Raw genomic sequence first — 17,867 nt, 5'->3', positions numbered from 1 at the left:
CATTAAGTAGGCTACTTGTTTTATCGGCTTGGCTGACTCGTTGCATTATTTAACTTCTCCAAGTGATCTAGATAAGCATTGAATTCTCCCTATTTTGCTAGTTGCTCAGGATTTTTTCTTCTGTTTGAAGAAGTATACCCCCAGATGCCATCGAGTGAATGATAGTAAAGCTTCCATGTAGTCCCAATATGCACTTCAAAAAATTAGGCTTCACTGAGTATCTTTTTCACTCATCTTTCCAATCCTGGGAACTACCCCTTCACTGAAGACAAGTCTTTTAGTACATTTTTGAACTAAAAGCAAATTGCAAGTTATAATTGCGCGTTCAGAAGATTTGCATGGTATTAGCCAGTGATATGGGGTGCTTTTTCAGTTGGCAACTAGATTTCCTTGTGCCAGCTCCTGCTCAGGAAGAGAGAACAAGTTGCTATTACTAAATCTGGTTTATAGCCTTTATAGTTTTCTTAATCCACTCCTATAGTGAAGCTTTGGAGGCAAAGGACTTCTCAAGGTGTTATCTTGAAGGACTATAACAGGCGATGTTTTCAGGATGGTACCGTTTTGAACATAAACAAGAGAATAGACTTATGAGAATGATATACATATATCAACCTCCAGAAGCAATTTTTCAGATCTTGAAAGATGGATCTATTACTTGAAGTCCTAATCAGAAGCTTGTTTGCTGTTGCCTTGGCTAGGTCTTTAGACTAATTTGGCAAGGCTCCTAGAGATACTGCCTTACTTAAAGAGCTTTGAGTAAGACGATGGTTGTTTAAAAATCCCATTATCTTTCAGTTCTTTGCTTTAATCTTATTTTCATTGCTAGTAGTCATGACACTGTACTTGTGACAGAGCAGCAGTTGACTTACAACCATAAAAGTGAAAATAAATAAAGCATTTATTGTTCATATTTTTCCTCTGATAGAACATATAAAAAGTGAAACGTTTCCTGTTGAAAGTCCTCAGTGCATTTGTGCAAATATAAACATCTAATGCCATTTGAGATGCCCTGTTTTATCCAAGACATTGACCTAGGCTTGGCTGATATGACATGGCACCAGTAAGATCCAAATTGTTATGGACTGGCATTTGGAGGCTGGACTGAATAAGCTAGACATTTCAGATGGCACTATAGGTACACCTATATTTAGGTAGTTGAATCATGCCCTAGTTTTACCAGTGAACCCTTCTGTGAGAATTCTTTTGAGTTGAGATATTGCTGTAAATATAAGCTGATTTCCCCTCCCCTTCTGCATTTTTTGCTTAGTTTGTAAAGTACTCATCTTAGGATGGTGTTGGATTGTCATGTATGATTCAAGACCTGAAGTAAAGACTGACTTTTGAAAGGTGTTTTTTTTTTTTTTTTACTTTTTTTATTTTGTATTAGAGCACTAACAAACTAATTAAAAAAAAATCTGTTCTTTATCTTATAGAACTTTTTGATAACTACATGCAGCAGGATGCACATGAGTTCTTAAACTATCTATTAAATACAATTGCGGATATCTTGCAAGAGGAAAGAAAACAAGAGAAACAAAATGGTCGCCTACCTAATGGCAACATCGACAATGAAAATAACAGCCCACCAGACCCAACCTGGGTTCATGAAATCTTTCAGGGAACATTAACTAATGAAACTAGATGTCTTACTTGTGAAACTGTAAGTCTGTATCTACTCTGTAAAACAAATTCTTCATGTTTTCAGAACTCATTTATTTCAACAAACTAACATATTAGACTGATTTCTTTCTTTGGAAGTCTTATGTTTGTATGAGCATTCGTGTTTTTTTCTTTGTTATTGAGACAATTTCAGCAGCTAATGCATGAATTCTAGGAAAAAACTATTGGTCAATTTTTAAGAAAATGATTAGTTGAATTTTGTCAGTATGGTCATAAACAACTTCAAAATTTAGATTAATTTGATATATTTCTAAGAGCAATGAAGCCTGATATTTGGGGATATGGAGGTTGGTTTTTTTTTTTTTTTTTTTTTTTTTTTTTTTTTTTTCCCAAACTTACTGTTTTAATGACTTAATCATACTTAGTCATACTTTCTGGAAATAGGTATTCTGAATCAGTTTTCACAGATTTCTAGTTTTTAAATTTAAAGCCATTGAAATCAAGATATTGTGATTTACCTTTAGCTTTGAGACATTAGATTGGGATTTTCAAAGAATGTAACTTTGGTGTAGGAAAAGTAATTATTTCTTAAACTTCTCTCCACAGGAATTCTTGTACTGCTATAATTTAAGAAATAAGCGCCCATTTTGAAAAAGAGCTATCCTAAAATTTTCTTTGAGTTCCGCAATAAGAAAAAGCATGTATTTCAGAAAAACTTATAATTGAATTTTACCTGCTTGAGAAAGATAAAAAGCAGCACAATCTGAAAATTACAGTAATTGTGTTATGGTCTGTGCCTTGGATATTGTAAGAAGCTAAATGACTGACTGTACTTTTTGTATGACTATTCATACCTATTTTCCTTAACGAAATTAGATAATGCACATATTTCAGTGTGATGTTGGAAATGACAAATTAATCAGATTAAATCTATATATTTCATATGTCTTTTCCTCCATCTTACAGAAATCTCACTTCTCTTTTATGTCAAAGAAAATAGCTTCTTAATGTCATAGGTAATACGACTGCAGACTTCAGTTAGACTACTGCATTTTAGGCGCTGATTTCTAACTATCCTCTCTTTTTTCTTCTGGTAGATTTTCCCCTCCTTAATAATTATTTTATAGCAACTGTCATTTGGTTCTTTTTTAGTTTTCGAACTGAACCTTTTTTTTTTTTTTTTTCTTGAAACATGAATTTAGCTTAGTCTGCAGTCCTTACTTTTCCTTGCTATGTCAAAGTGAATTATTCCTATCAGGCTTTTGATCTAGGTGCAGTCCTTAATACAACTTCAAAATGCTGCTCTGCTCTTTACCAGCATTTTTTTAGTTATTAGACCTATCACAATTTTGAGAGTTTTACTAATATTGCTCTAATTTGCAATATTATGTTTTCTGTTAGCTGTTGCTGAACAGGATATGCCATGTCAGTTTACAGCTGTGCCTCCTTGGCCAGTTGCATTTTAAAGAATATTCCAAGCCGAAATATTCTAATACGCATTGGGTTTTTTAATATATTTTGGGCCTTTATATTTCAAGCCCTAATAATCTTGAAACTATCTCATCAGCTTCTGTCTACTCAATGTATCAGCTTCTGTGTATTCAAAAACCAGTTACACTTAAATATGCATTTAGACACATTAAATGAGTAATATTACTTTGAAGAGTGTCTTATTTTCAAACATAGCATATATGATTGTTTTAATGTTTACTGGAAGCTGCTGGTATTTAGAGTCTTTCAGTGTTTAGAGATATGACTTAAACTCTCAGGAGTACTTGAATATAGTTCATGTAGAGGATTACACAGTAATAAAGGTTGAATTAGTTCCTTTTAATGATAAGTCAATAACTTTGGTATATTTTTGGCCTAAATAGAATATAATGTTTACTTAATAATAATATATTTTGGAATATAATAATATGGAAAATAATGCTTACTTAAAGATAAAATACAATATATCTTTTCTTCAAGTGCGAATGATCATCTTTTAACTGGCCCAAGCTACTTAATGTTATTAAAATCAGCATGGCAAGATTTCCTTGTGCTTTTGACTGTCCTGATTATAGAAAAGACCTTCTTTCCAGGACACACAGTCTCATTAGTCTTTCTTTGATCTAAAAGGTTAATAGACTGTTTAAAGATTCATTCCCCATTTAAAATCTGAATATGGAGAGTGGAATATAAAGAACACAGAAATGGTTCTTTAACAAAGATTTATGTCTTGGGTCAAGCTACACTATAACATAAGTTACAAAAAAGATTGTAAGTTGTCTTTACATGCTGTTAATGTGATTCCCTGTTATGGTGCCTTCTCCCTCCTTCATAGAGAGGCAGTATAATGAAGTAATATGAATTTGTGGCTAACTGATAAAAAAAGTTATCCAGCAGTTCATTGGTTTTACAGAGTTTTCCTCAGGATTTAAGGAAAGAGTAATAGTAAACCAGACAATAATGTAATTGACTTGATTAAGATTAAATCTGAGTACTTGAAATAGCTAAATGTGGGGAGTACTTTTACCAAGAAAAAGGGGAAATGGTCTTAGGTTAAAAGTATCAAACTGATATTCAGAATGTTTATCTTCAGCTGATGGTCTTGCTATAGTTTTAATGCAACTCTGCAAGGCATGTAGTTCTTCTTTATCTCAGTTCTACTTCAAAAAACTTAGAGAAGGCAATAAGAATAAAAATCTCAGTGGTCTGTCTTACAAGAGTACCGTAGAAGCCTTAACTATGTCCTATATCTCCCCCCCCCCCCCGCCTCTCTTTTAAACCCAAGATAAAGCATGCCCTTTGTTTCATCTTCATTTAAAAATAGTTTCTGTCTTAGGACCCATAGGACCCTACAGTTACAAAAGCTTTTTTTTTTTTTTTTTTTCAATGAGCTGATTCACATTGCTAGTGAAATTCCAATCTGAAAGAAATACAGACTCCGTGAGTATTAGCCTTCTGGGTTTTGTGCTCTGTGTAGCATTGTACATCAAACTACAGCTGAGCTGTCTAAGTGCAGATTATATTCATGAGGTCAGTACAACATATCATCCACTATAGCCAGAATGCTGGGACACCCAAATTCTTCACTATTATTCAGATGCTCATACTGTATTTGGAGAACTCATATGGCTGTCTGAACACATCAAGGCTTGATTCTGCAAGTGATGAAGTCTTCTGACTGTGTCTCTCCTTTTGTCATTATGTAGATAATTGAAATCTATAGCATTGAAAATGAGTCAGTTCTAGTCTAAGGAACTTCCAATGGTATCTACTTGAAGCAGAACTTCTAGACAAGAGGGTTTGGGGTTTTTTTCTAGAATGGAAGGTGATTTTTTTTTTTTAAAGTAAAATTGTTTGAGTTAACATAAATTAACTTTTCAAACACTAGTATCAGAAGAGCCTTGAAAAATAAAGAATAGCAATTTCTAAATTATCGACATAGATGCAAAGAGTCCATTCAACTATTCTTCTTTCAATAGAATCTTTAATGGTTCTTAATTATCCCAAGTATTCAGTGGACTGGCTAACCTGAGAGAAGCTCTTGAAGGCAGCATCATCAATATTATCACTAAGATGGAAGGAATTTGTGTTGTGAACTTCTGGTTTCAGTACCAATCTCCTTTTTAACCAAGCACAACACATCCCTATCCTCCTCTCTGCTCCCCACCCTCCCTTCCAGAATCTAAGTACGATAAAACTGTCTATGAAATTTTTACTGTTCCATGGAATTTTCTTTGATTATACTAAGAGAGAAAGAAGTATCTAACTGCATGTCTGAATAACACTGATCACAGGACTCCTTAATTCCAGCTGAAGGCTGCAGCAGAGTGTTTTCTAGAACTACTGATTCTTTTTGAGCTGTTCTAAATCCCTAGGCTAAGATGATTTTCACTCAGACTTTTTAATGTTCCAAATTCAAGTATGATAATTCTGTAAGTGGTTTGCAATGGGATATTTTGAAGAATTGTTCATCTTCACGTGCCTAAACAATAGGACATCCCCAAACAATTGGGGAAATGAGAATGGCACGCTGAAGATGCAGGTGGCTTTTTTCAATCCTAAAAATATCTTGGATGTCTTCATAGATATTCTGTGATCCCTTTAGAAGACTAACCGTTACGCTTCAGCATTTAAATGATGCTGTAGAAGTGATGTATACTGGCCTAGTGGCATATTTTCTGAACACATATACATACTCTCTGACAGATTAGCTGCAGAAGAGCGGGAGATATCTTTCCCTAGTCTGATTACAGATGTTAGCAGAAACTTTCAATGTAATCTCATAAGTTTTTGGATTTGCCCAGTGATGATAATTCTCAAAAATAGTTGTCCTAACCACTTTTTTTTTCCTCCATGTATGCTGCCTTTAGTAACTGTATGCTTCTTATCTCTTGATAATCAAAGAACAAATTTTCAAATGTGTCTTTATTTTAAGTTGAAAAGGGAACTTAAATCTCACATGTCTTAAAGATGAACTTATATTCATTTTCCTGTAGCTGTTTCATTTCTGCCCTTTCCGTCAAGAAACTGCAGACAGGCATCTTTTCTAAAAACATTCACTTTTGTACCTAGGAGTCATACAAGGCAGCAGATGTTCTCATCAGTGACATCGAGTATATTTAGATGTGGAGGGGAAACACTAGCAGACAAAAGTTAAGGTTGCAGTTTGGTATTTCCTAAACCTTTTAATAACATGGTTATTATGTGGATTTCACCCATCACCATTCTGGATTTGTGATGGAAGTTCTCCTTTGCTTCTAGGGTTTTCTTTTGTATTTTAATTGATTTTCTAATATTTTTTGTAAGAAATAGCTGTGCACAAGACAGACCAAGTCCCAAGCTCTCATTTACCAAAAAATTTGCTTTCTGTTGCTCGTTTAAGAGCATGATGATTCTAGCACTCATGTTTTGAAGCCTATATCTGGCTATCTGTTAGGGACACTTGGTAGGCAAATATGTATCTTCCAGTAAGAAGGAATCATAGAGGAAGAGCAGGGGTGAGAGCACTACAGAGAAGAGGAATCCCAGTGACTGTATTCCTTTCAAAAGAGTGAGGTATAGAAGGAACTTGACATTAATATTAAAGAGCTGAAATCACAACAAAATGATAAGTGGCATTATATTCCCCCCACAGACACATATACACTTCCATCTTCCGATTTCCAAACAAAATTAGAGATCTAACAAACCTCTTAAATACAAAAGCCACTTGTCACAATTTGCTTAAAGGCTATTCTAAGGTAAAAGATACATTCTCTCAAAAGTAAGTGGTGCTGAAAAACCGAGGTAAATCAGTATAACTAGTTTTATCTGTACTATGTTGGACCTTTTTTCCTGCAGATAAGCAGCAAAGATGAAGACTTCTTAGACCTTTCAGTTGATGTGGAGCAAAATACTTCCATCACTCATTGTTTAAGGTAGATACAAAAGTCTGAACTCTCTTAATTTGTCTTTCATCTTTTACAAGATGAAAGCAAGAAGTAAAAAAATAAGCTTACATTCATTTGACTTAGCAAATTTTTGGCCTATGTAGACTAGAATGTAAAAATCATATGTTTATAACTTTTTTAAATGGCTCTATGTTTCAAATAAAAAAAAATCAAAAGAAAAGCTATAGATACTAGTTTCTTATTTTTCTTATTCTTATTTTTTTACACTCAGGGGTTTCAGCAATACAGAAACTCTGTGCAGTGAATACAAATATTACTGTGAAGAGTGTCGCAGTAAGCAAGAAGCACATAAAAGGTACATCAAACCATGGAGGAAAAAAACCCCCTACCTTTAAATAACTCTTGAATTTCCTTATGTATGTGTGTGTATTGGGCAGGGAAAAGGGTTCTTTATCCCTTAATTGTCCTCACTCCTCTTCTACTAAAGAGTAACTTGGTTGCATTCCTCTTGCTTGAATTCAATGAGCCTACTTGCAGGAGTAATAAGAATGCATGTAAAGCATTTTGAGAGGCCTTTGATCATAATTTATTTTAAGAAGGAGAAATATAATGGTCTTAAGCCCAAAAACAAGATAAAAAGAACAGTGCAAAAAAACAGTCACTAATCAAAGATTATGGGTAATGATGAAAAATCACTGATTTCATATGATTTTTTAAATTTGGCTTTCTCTAAATTAAATAAAACCTATTTCATGGAAATTTGATAAGATAGGAAAAACTGATAAACAGATTAAAGCAGATTAATTTTTACAGTTACTGTAAGAGACAGTTTCATACGGCTTTTTTTTCTGATCCAGTCAGAATGAAGCTCGTAATGTTACATTTATGTTAACTTAGTTTCTGATTTCTTGAAGGTGCATAATTAGGTGTGCTAAACTTTTGCTTGACAATGCTCCTGAAAAGCAGCAGAAACTCCATGGAAGCCTGATCTCCTTTTTTTTCCCAAACATTTCTTGCCTGTCTAATGTTGCTTTTATTCTTGTTTACATCTTTGAACAACTATGATTTTGTGTACTGTGTTGTATTTGTTATCTGAGGAAGTATTTGACTGCTTATAGATGAGTTGAAGGGATGGGAACATTGACATGTTGTGCTGGTTATACCACTGATTCCAGTTATTTGATTTACCATAGATTAAATGCATGACTTTTGGCATATCTTTTTTGCAAAGTCTACCTTGACACATTACCTAAGCTTACTAATTGGTGTGTATTAGAGGGTTGTGAAGCCAGGGCTATCCTGTTGTTTTCTGTTGGCTTAGCTCTTTTATTGTGTGGGAGGTAATGTGATCCCTGACCAGTGTAAGCTGTGTTGACATAAACCTGTGCTGTAGGTGCTGCTGTATTGGCAAAACACAGCTTTTATTGTTTATATTTTGTTTTTCATATGGGACTTAAGCTGAGTTGCACTATATTGATGATTTTCTTCCATTTCTATAATATGAAGTTTATCTGTGATAGTGTCTACTCAACTAGCAAAAGTAGTATGGTGGATTTCTTCACCAGCAAAAGAGCTCCTGTTGTCAAACACAATTGCATTATAAGAAGAGGACTTTCATTTTGAAAAAATGTTTACCTTCAAATGTTAGAGACAGTAAGAGAACTGAATTTTTGCAGTGAATTTAAACAAGGAATATGTTTAAAAAGAATAGTGCATGGACAGACACTAATGCAAAATAGTCGGTTCAGCAGAACTGTAGAGATAGTAGATTCAAGTCAAAGGAATTGGTTGTTTAAAACTTTCCAAAAATTGTTACTTATTCCAAAGGTAACATATTATTAGTACTACCTATTCTGAGCTCAAGAACCTTTGACAAATGTATGCCTTTTTTTTTGGAAATAGACCAGAAATAATGCCCATATCTCAGTAATATAACAAAAATATATTAACTCTCCCTAAAAATAGTTTCTTCTGTCATCTATCTGCCCTTCTCCATTTTTTTTTTTTTTTTTTTCATTTGATGATTCCTTTGCAAGCCATGGAGAAAACTTGAGTCTAATAGGGTTTCCTACAGGTTACTATCACTGTAAATTTAATGAGAGAAAAGAAAAGAAAGTGAGTTTCCAAGGATTTTGTCCACAACCCCCTCTTTTGAAAAAAGATTGCTGTACAGACATCTTGTATGGTCTTAGTAGACACATCTGAAACCTTCACTGGGCTGTATTGAGGCTTTTGAGCTATCTTTTGGCGCTGAAGGCAGTTTGACAAATTTAGCACGGTACTGATCTGAGGCAATTAGCTGTGCCAAGAAGCAGAGCACTCTAGCTTGGGTGCTCCATTAATATGGGCAAATTTATCACCCTGTGAGCAGAAAACTATTCACTGCCACGCCAGCTGTGCTTGTCTGGTGAGGACTTGTAGGCACTGAGGAGTGATCTCAATGTCTCAAATTGGGAAAAGGGGCTAGTGAGCCCTCAGTAAAGCCAGATTCACACTTTCTAGCTATTACTTCCATTAAATAATGCTCCAACATAAGTACAAAACTGCTGTGCTAGGGCCTAACATTATCTTGTTTGGGTAGCGTGAGGTAAGGTGAGTAACAGTATGTTATTTGTATCCCTTAGCAATATTAAATGATTTGATATAAAAACTTGCAGTAATACATGTAACAAAATGGTGTTGCTTATTTTATAATGCTTGACTTGGCCAGTTTACTGGGAAATTCAAATGGAACAGGATCACTGAAACAACTTTGTTGCAATACCTCTACTGTATAGGAAGTGGAATGTAGGTTTTGCTTTTGGGAACTCAGGAAAGCTGAAAAATTGAATTCTGTGCTATATGGTTGTTATTCCTAAGTTATTAAATGAGTTGATCATGGCTCTTTTTTTTAGCTCAGTTTTTAAATACGTTTGCAGTTCTCTCAATTGTTAAAATCTACTCTTAGCTTAAGCAACAAAACAAACTGCTGTTAGCTTTGCAACATAGGACATGCTTAGTATTTGTTAAACAGCTGATTATCTGAGCATCTTTTAAGGCTTGCACAATTTTTTTAGAGTTTAGTAGACGAGTTTTCTGTTTGTCAATGTCAGCACTTTCGCTGGATATTGGAAATACTAGATTTTTATTATTTTTTTTAATTTCAGGATGAAAGTAAAAAAGCTGCCTATGATTCTAGCTCTCCACCTGAAGAGATTTAAATACATGGATCAGCTGCATCGATACACAAAGCTCTCTTATAGAGTAGTTTTTCCTTTAGAGCTTCGTTTATTTAACACCTCAGGAGATGCCACCAATCCTGACAGAATGTATGACCTTGTTGCTGTGGTAGTTCATTGTGGAAGGTAATAACAGTGTATTTCACATAAAGGATATTTGTATGAGCTTAACTATGTTTAAAAAAAAAAAAGTTTTATTAATAAAAAATTGTTCATAACTCTTAACAGCATTTAAAAGTCTCTTAAAAAAAAGTCTCTTCAGAAGGAAAACATTGTAGAACAGATGTTCCTTTATAAAGCATTTCCTTTAATATTTCTTTCTTTTACAGACCTGAGCAACATTTTCTGAAGTATGAATTTTGTTGATTAGGTTGTTTTCTTGCTTTCAAAGTATGACTGGGAGATTTGTGTTAGATTTTGCTATGTTCAACAAATGTTTTTATTGTTTTAAGTCTTAAAATCAGGGCTGCAGTACAAACTACTTACTGAGTAGATAAAAAAAAAAAAACCACACACCCTAAGTGGGGAAATGATTTAACATCTAGAATCATAGAATAATTTACATTGGAAGGTCAACTACTTCAACCTCAAAGCAGGGCTAACTTTGACATTAGATTAGGTTGCACAGGACTTTGTCCAGTCAAATTTCAGAAATCGCTAAGGAAGGAGATTTCACTGCCTCGCTGGGCTATGGGTTCCAGACCATCAACATTCTCACTGTGGATTCCCCCCCCCCCGCCCCCTTATATCCAGTCAGAATCTCCCTTGCTGCAGTTTGTGACCTCTTCCTCTTGTCCTTTCAATGTGCATTTCTGAGCTCTGCCTGGCTCTGTTTTCTTTATAACCCCTCCTCTTTAGGTAGTGGAAGACAGCAGTTGGATCCCCCACTTAATCTTCTTTAGGCCGAACAAAACGAGCTCCCTCTGTCTCTCTTCATCCATGTTGTGCTACAGTCCCCTGACTATCTTGGTGACCCTCTGCTGGACCTCCTCCAGTTTATCAATATCTTATACTGACAAGCCCATGTCTGGAATCCCATGTCTAGTTCTGGGCCCCAGAGTGCTGAGTAGAGGGACACAATCACTTTGCTGCTGGCTGTGCTCTTACAGTGCAGCCCTGTATACGGTCAGCCCCATCACCAAAGTGATGTGCTGCTGACTATCAACTCAACTTGCTGACCACCTGGGCCCACAGGCCCTTTTCTTCAGAGCTGCTACCCAGCCAGTTGGTTACCAGCCTGTGGTGTTGCATGAAGTTATTCTGGTACAAGACGTTGCATTTCTTGAACTTCATGAAGTTCTTGTCAGCTCATTCTTCCAGCTTTTTGAGGTCCCTCAAAATGGTCAAGTACACATACGTGTCACTCACAGACGGTAGCCTTCCTGCCCCAATCTAGACATAAGAAAAATTGTATGAGTGCCATTAGTCAGTTAAGGGAGTTCAGAACTGTTTAGTAGTTGTCCACTTTCAGAACTAGCTGAACCTTACAACTGAAAGTGTATTGTTTCCTTGACTGAAATCTGATTAAAATACAGGACGCATTAAGATACAGGGTTTTTTCCTGTAATAGTTGTGGAGAGACTTCTTGTCTGTCATAATCTAAAGTGCTGTGTATTAGAACTGTTTTAATTTAATTGGAAGCCCTTCTCATTGCTGTGAGGATTCTTCAGACTTCTGAGCTATCAGTTTAATTTAGTTTTCCTTTAGAGTGGAGTTTTTTTGTTTGTTTGTGCATCAGCTATAGTGATTCCTGATTGAGACTGTAGATGAACAGCAGCTCTACATGTTTTTCTTCATGAAGAAATGGTTTGGAATTTAGTCCATCCTTTTGTAACATCAGAATGTTTTCTTGATTTTCCTTCTCTCTCTCTTTTTTTTTTTTAATCTTCATTTATATTTTCGATGCCTGTGCTGCTTATTCCTCATTTGGAATTATAATCCCTTTTTTAAGCACAATATTAAATGTAGAGATAGGCAAGACCTTCCTATGAAGATCATTTAAGTGGGGAAAGAAGAAAAGAAACATGCAAACAGAAACTGTATTGATATCTATTTTAATTATTGTTAAATGTTGCTTTTCTACAAGAAAAAAAACACTTTAATGAAATACTTTTGTGCATACGTATGTGTTATGATTTATGTCCTTTTTTTAAATTTTATTTTACAGTGGCCCTAATAGAGGACATTATATTGCAATAGTGAAGAGTCATGATTTTTGGTTGCTTTTTGATGATGATATTGTAGAGGTAAGCTTTGTGTAACCCTGGCCTTTTTTCCCCCTACTAACCAGAGCACTTGTATCACCCATATATGTGTGATTACCTAAAGTAGAAGGACTGGTATGCTAATGAGAAGAGGGTTCAACCCCTATGTAATTGAGTGGTAACTGTGAGTGCAGAGCTTCACCTTATGGTGTGACTACAATACTACAAACTACAATAGTTTGAATTGTGTTTTGGTTTTTATACCTGAGAGAAGCTTCTCTGTGTATGGACAGCCTCTTTCTCCTTTGTTCAGTAAGCTACTCCTGTGGCCAGAACATATGGCAAATAAAGATATAGATAAGTTGAGTTAAATTGGAATGATTTGTTGGAGGAATCACTTGTTCATGTTTTTTTTAGGACCTTATGATTTAAGATAATGGCTTAGTCACATTGTTATATTGAATATCCTGGATTGCTTCACAAGAAGGTGAAACAAATATCAAAATAGGCAGAAGCTTCAGGTTTCTGAGATTTCACCCTGAAACTTAAAAGCTAACCCTGGAAACAGGGAGCCTTTTGTCTCTGATAATCTTATTAACATTAAGCATGCTTCCATATACTCTTTATTATTCAAAAAAATTCTTTTGAATGTTTCTAAATCTTTATCAAGGACTTGTAGTAAATGACTTTTAACTAGTTTCTTGGAACAGCAGTATTCCCTTCACCAGTTTTGACTTTGTCATCTTTCAGTTTAATGAGTTACCTTTTATTCTTGGAGAGTAAGAGCAGAAACTGCTGGTGTTCCTATTCTTTTATGTTGTCTCAGGTGTTTTTTTTCTTGTTCTGTCATCTTCCTTCGTGCCTCCCCCTTGTCTATGCTTATGCATGGACAGAGGTATGACTGTGCTGTCCAGATTCTTTTTCTGACCTTATTTGTATATTTTTCCTTACAATACACAGGAACTGCATAATTAAAAAGAAGAAAAATAGGTGAGACAGGAGTTGGACTTACTGTGTTAAGTGGCAGGACAAGTAAGCATATTGAGGGGTTCTTTCCTGCAAGTCATGTTAAGAACTCCCTTTCATGCAAGGGAAAGTAAAAGGATTGCCTTTGTATCTTGTCAAGATACACTGTAAATTGAAATGCCTTCTGTAGTATCAAAAGTTTGCTTTCCTACAAGGAGAGCAAATGGAGTTGTGGTAGATCTCATATCATTTCACAAACATTAGGGACAATCTCTCCAGTTCTAAGCAATAATACTTGGCAGTAATGTATTTTTTTCTCTTAGCCGTTTCAAAGAAGGAAAGAATATTCTTGCTCGTAGATCTAAAATATCTCACTGCCTGCTAGGCACATGGTTCTTCAAGTTGGAATGACTCATTCCGAAGAATGGGAATGAGATTAAATGTGAAGTTTGCCTAAGTGAAGGAAAATTTTATCTTTCCACCTTTTTGTTGTCTGTAGCCTAATTGCCCTTGATTTAAAATGTGACAAGAGAGTTTGCTTTTATTTTCAGTTTCTTTTGTTTACAAAGACGTTGACAGTGAAAACCTGACCATACTCTTTTCACCTTCTAGTAGCTTTACATCTTTCCCCAAAAAACTTTGTTATAGGAGGCTTTTCAGACTAATATGATCACAGGCAAACATTGCTTATGACAAACTTAGAAAAAGTTAGTATTCCTTCCCTGCCTTCTCTTTATTCTTATCTGCAGTTTATTGGCTTACACTGTTTAGTTTAGTAATGACAGTCTGTACATACATTCTTCATACTGATTTTAAAGTTTCAGTGGGATAGTATTTTCTTTAAAACTTCCTTTTCTGTGATTTTTTTTTTTTTCAAGTACTGCACCTAAAGTTGCATTTGTAACAGATTCACATAATACTAAAAAACAGAGATATGATACCATCTGTGCAGTTGATGGGAGGGAGGGAAACCAAAGCATAAAAGATTTAAGAATTACTTGGATTTTATTACTTTCTGAAGCAAGTGAAAGTTATTTTTGTTTGATATTGAGAACAGGTTTTAGAGTGGAACTTAATGTAATGTATGTGTTATATAAGATATTCTTACTTTAAATTTTGGGTTTTTTGCATACAGAAAATTGATGCACAAGCTATTGAAGAATTCTACGGGTTGACATCAGACATCTCAAAGAACTCTGAGTCTGGTTACATCCTCTTCTATCAGTCTCGGGATTGAGGGGGAACTGTAGTGAAGAGAGATTTTTATGCCTCGCTTCTTCTCTGACTATCTTGGAATGGAGCAAGCACTGAAGAAAGGAATGCAGGAAGCTCCAGGGGCAGTAGCACAGTTTGCACACAACTAAGCAAAGAGTTTGAGATTTTTAAAACCTTCATATCATTTTCATTTTATTTGCTCAGGTATCATGTTGACTACACATCTCCACTGCATCCCGTAAGCAAAAAGAGAGATACCAGCCACTCTTGCAGGAGCTTTCAATAGCTGATATTATCTTTGTGGTCCTAATTCAAACCCCATTAAGGTCACTAGAGAACTTTTCATGGACTTCAGTGGAATTTGAATCAGGTTCTAACTGCACTGCCAGATTAGTGCAATAGGAGTATTAGAAATCTGATATTTTATACAGACTTCTTGTATAAAAGGTAAAGGACTTTTTGTGAACTTCATTTCCTGTACTTAAGTTTGAAAGAATGAGGTTGGGAGGGTTAGTGTATAAGCAAGAAGATATATTTGGGCCCAACACAATTGCCTTCTTGATGGTAGTAGTTTAACTGAAAATATGAACTGATGTCAGGGAGGCAAGTATGTTTTGCTTCTCTGAAGAAGCTTACGTTATTTATAATGTATGATCGGGAACAATCAGTCAAGATTATGGCTTTTAATCTCCCTATGGGGAAAGATTTGGTTTGTAATAGTTTATTTTTATTTATAAATTATTGTAACTTCTGAGGATCCTGTGTGTTGTCCTTTATTCTAACAAGTATTGGAATTTTTTTATATTGATTTGAATTAAAACTAATTATCTTTAAGTGTTAAAAAAACAGCCAATATAAATTCTAAAAGCAATGCCTACAATGTCTTTAAAAATGAATAACACAGAAGAGAGATTTCCTTCTGGAGGAACTGGTATCTAAGTGTGCTACTTTATTTAATTAAATTAGAATATTCTCTGTGCATTAGTGAGTGGGAAAAAAAGTGGTCAAACTACTACATAGAAGACTTTAAGAATGCATATCATAAGAAAATGATGGTGCAGTGGTGGTATAATGGTCTTTATAGATCTTTAATTATTTGTTAATGATTCATATGCTAAGCAAATTAGAATGACCTCGATCAAAGTAAACAGTTTTCAGAATATTATTCCTTCTCCAGAAAATGGATCCACTTCAGTTACCAGTGGCATAGGTGACTATCTCAAAAAACACTCAAGGCCTCAAATGTAAAAAAATGTCTGAGTAATAAAAAGAAATAAGCTTGGAATTTCATGAAACTGAAGATACCACATTCCTTTAAAAGTAATAACAATACTTAGGTCCTGTAGAGTGAATTTTTCTGAAACTAAACAGTTTACCTTGCTATAGGTTTGATACAACACCTTATATGTACTAAATGTGAACTATTATGATTTGACATTCTTCCACTTACCAATATTCTTTGTCTGACAGTAACTGAATGTAATTTCTGGAGAATCATGGGATACGCATTCCAGATTATGGCAGTCAGGCCTTGGATGTCCTCATCACCCCTCTTCAGCTAGTAGTTTTTACATTATCGTAGTTTTCTGAGGTTATTTTATTGATACTGTTTAAAATTTTTAAAAGAATGTCTCCTGTCTGCTGCTATAACTGACTATTTACTTACCTGTATCTTTTAGCTCAGGAAATGACTTCACCTATACATTCAGTTGAACAAATCTTTAACAGGGTCACTAAATAAATTGGGTTATCTAACAACTGTCATACTGTAACAAATTGCTTTTATAAAATGCAAAGTTTCTAAAGCTCTGGCTTGGTTATAATTCTTTTATATAAAATTATGTATCATGATTAAACTACCAGCATTTTAAAGAAAAGCTTGAATACTGTGGGAGATGCATACAAATATAACAGATTGGATTTAAAGGATTCCAATTATTTTAAATTATTTTATTTATTCAGCTTTCAGTGAAAAAAGGGTTAAAGGGTAAAGCAGTTGGATAATGGTGCATGTTAGAAGGATGAAGTCCTTTGTGTACTAAAGGTACAGTATTGTAAAAGAGTTGTCACATTACTTTTTTCCTAATTGGCAAATATTTGGTCATTGATTTTTGGTTTGGGTTTTTTTTTTTGTGTGTAGTTAAAAGCCAAGTTTAGTAGCTAAATATTTTATACCATAATAATATTTAAAACATTTTTGTTTTCACTGGTAGCCACAAGATATTTTGTTTTACTCCTGCAATGTATTTTTATAAAAATACTGACTTTAATTTTGTATAGGGGTTTTGAGATAGTATTCCAAATGATATATTTCATTTTACTTCCAGTGCAGCTGAAATAATCATAACTTCTTGATTAAACTGATATCAGAAACTGCAATTTACTTTAAAAAAGAGTGGGGGGAAAAAAAGCAGGGAAGTACAAAATATAACTGATTGGTATGTAAAGTGTTACAGAATTATTTCTTGGTTGTAATGCAATGCGAAGTGTGGGAGGGTTGTCAGTTGTTGTAAATGGTGGAAATGATTTGCTGTGTAACTATGTAAATGTTAATTGGGACTAGAGTCCCCTATTTTGTATATTGGAGCAAAAACTTCTATTAAATAAAGTATGTTCTCTAAAGGTAAGTACTGTATCCTTTGTAGATCCCTGATGGTCAGTCAGCTGCTTTTTGTGCTTTACAGTGTTTTCAAACCTACAAAAAGTATCTAGAATTTCCTGCACTAAGACAACTACCCTGAGCCATGGAGGGACAGGTGTGTTTGTACATGCTGCATCACATATTTTTCTAGATCTTTTGTTATGAGAATCGTTCTGTGGCATTCATGTTTTCGATGTACTGTACTTCTCTGGAATTAGATTTTAAGTTGTTAGTTTTTGAGGTAGAGGGAGTGTTTTCAAATACCATTCTTTCTTGACTTTCATTTCCTCAAAAAAGGTACCTTTCTATAAGATATGTATCTGAATTACGTAAGGGATTTTTTGGATCCCCACTTTGTGGGAGGGAGAAGGGAAGGAAAGGAAGATGAGAGTGTTTACGGCATTTACATAGGAGAGAGACTGGCCAAAGAGTTGGAGTCCAGCATCAGAAGAAAAAGATGCAGCTGGTTACAGTATCCATTTACAATTCAGTAGCAAGTCATTCTTTACTTGAAGTATACACTACTGTTTGTAATTAATATACGTTCTTTTGGTTTTACAAACAGTTTATATCCTGCCGTATTTGTAGTTGGGAAGACCACATCCATGGCCTTTGATTGCAT

General features: G+C 34.7%; 1 protein-coding gene across 2 annotated transcripts in view; it reads left to right on the top strand.

Annotated features, from left to right (window-relative positions):
• The window catches only part of USP12 (ubiquitin specific peptidase 12), a 40,780-nt gene extending 23,549 nt beyond the window's left edge, over nt 1-17,231 (top strand). For both annotated transcript variants that reach the window (XM_067290672.1, XM_013962137.1), the window contains exons 4-9: nt 1,434-1,660; nt 6,952-7,028; nt 7,273-7,356; nt 10,148-10,345; nt 12,387-12,465; nt 14,525-17,231. In XM_067290672.1, coding sequence (XP_067146773.1) covers nt 1,434-1,660; nt 6,952-7,028; nt 7,273-7,356; nt 10,148-10,345; nt 12,387-12,465; nt 14,525-14,626 — 767 coding nt within the window. In that variant the 3' untranslated portion in view covers nt 14,627-17,231. The remainder of the gene's footprint in view (nt 1-1,433; nt 1,661-6,951; nt 7,029-7,272; nt 7,357-10,147; nt 10,346-12,386; nt 12,466-14,524) is intronic.
• Nucleotides 17,232-17,867: the final 636 nt, after the last annotated feature.

The sequence above is a fragment of the Apteryx mantelli genome, chromosome 1, assembly GCF_036417845.1.
Source record: "Apteryx mantelli isolate bAptMan1 chromosome 1, bAptMan1.hap1, whole genome shotgun sequence".
NCBI classification, from domain to species: Eukaryota; Metazoa; Chordata; class Aves; order Apterygiformes; family Apterygidae; genus Apteryx; species Apteryx mantelli.
Note: the sequence above shows the minus strand (reverse complement) of the source record. Positions and strands in the feature narration are given on the sequence as shown.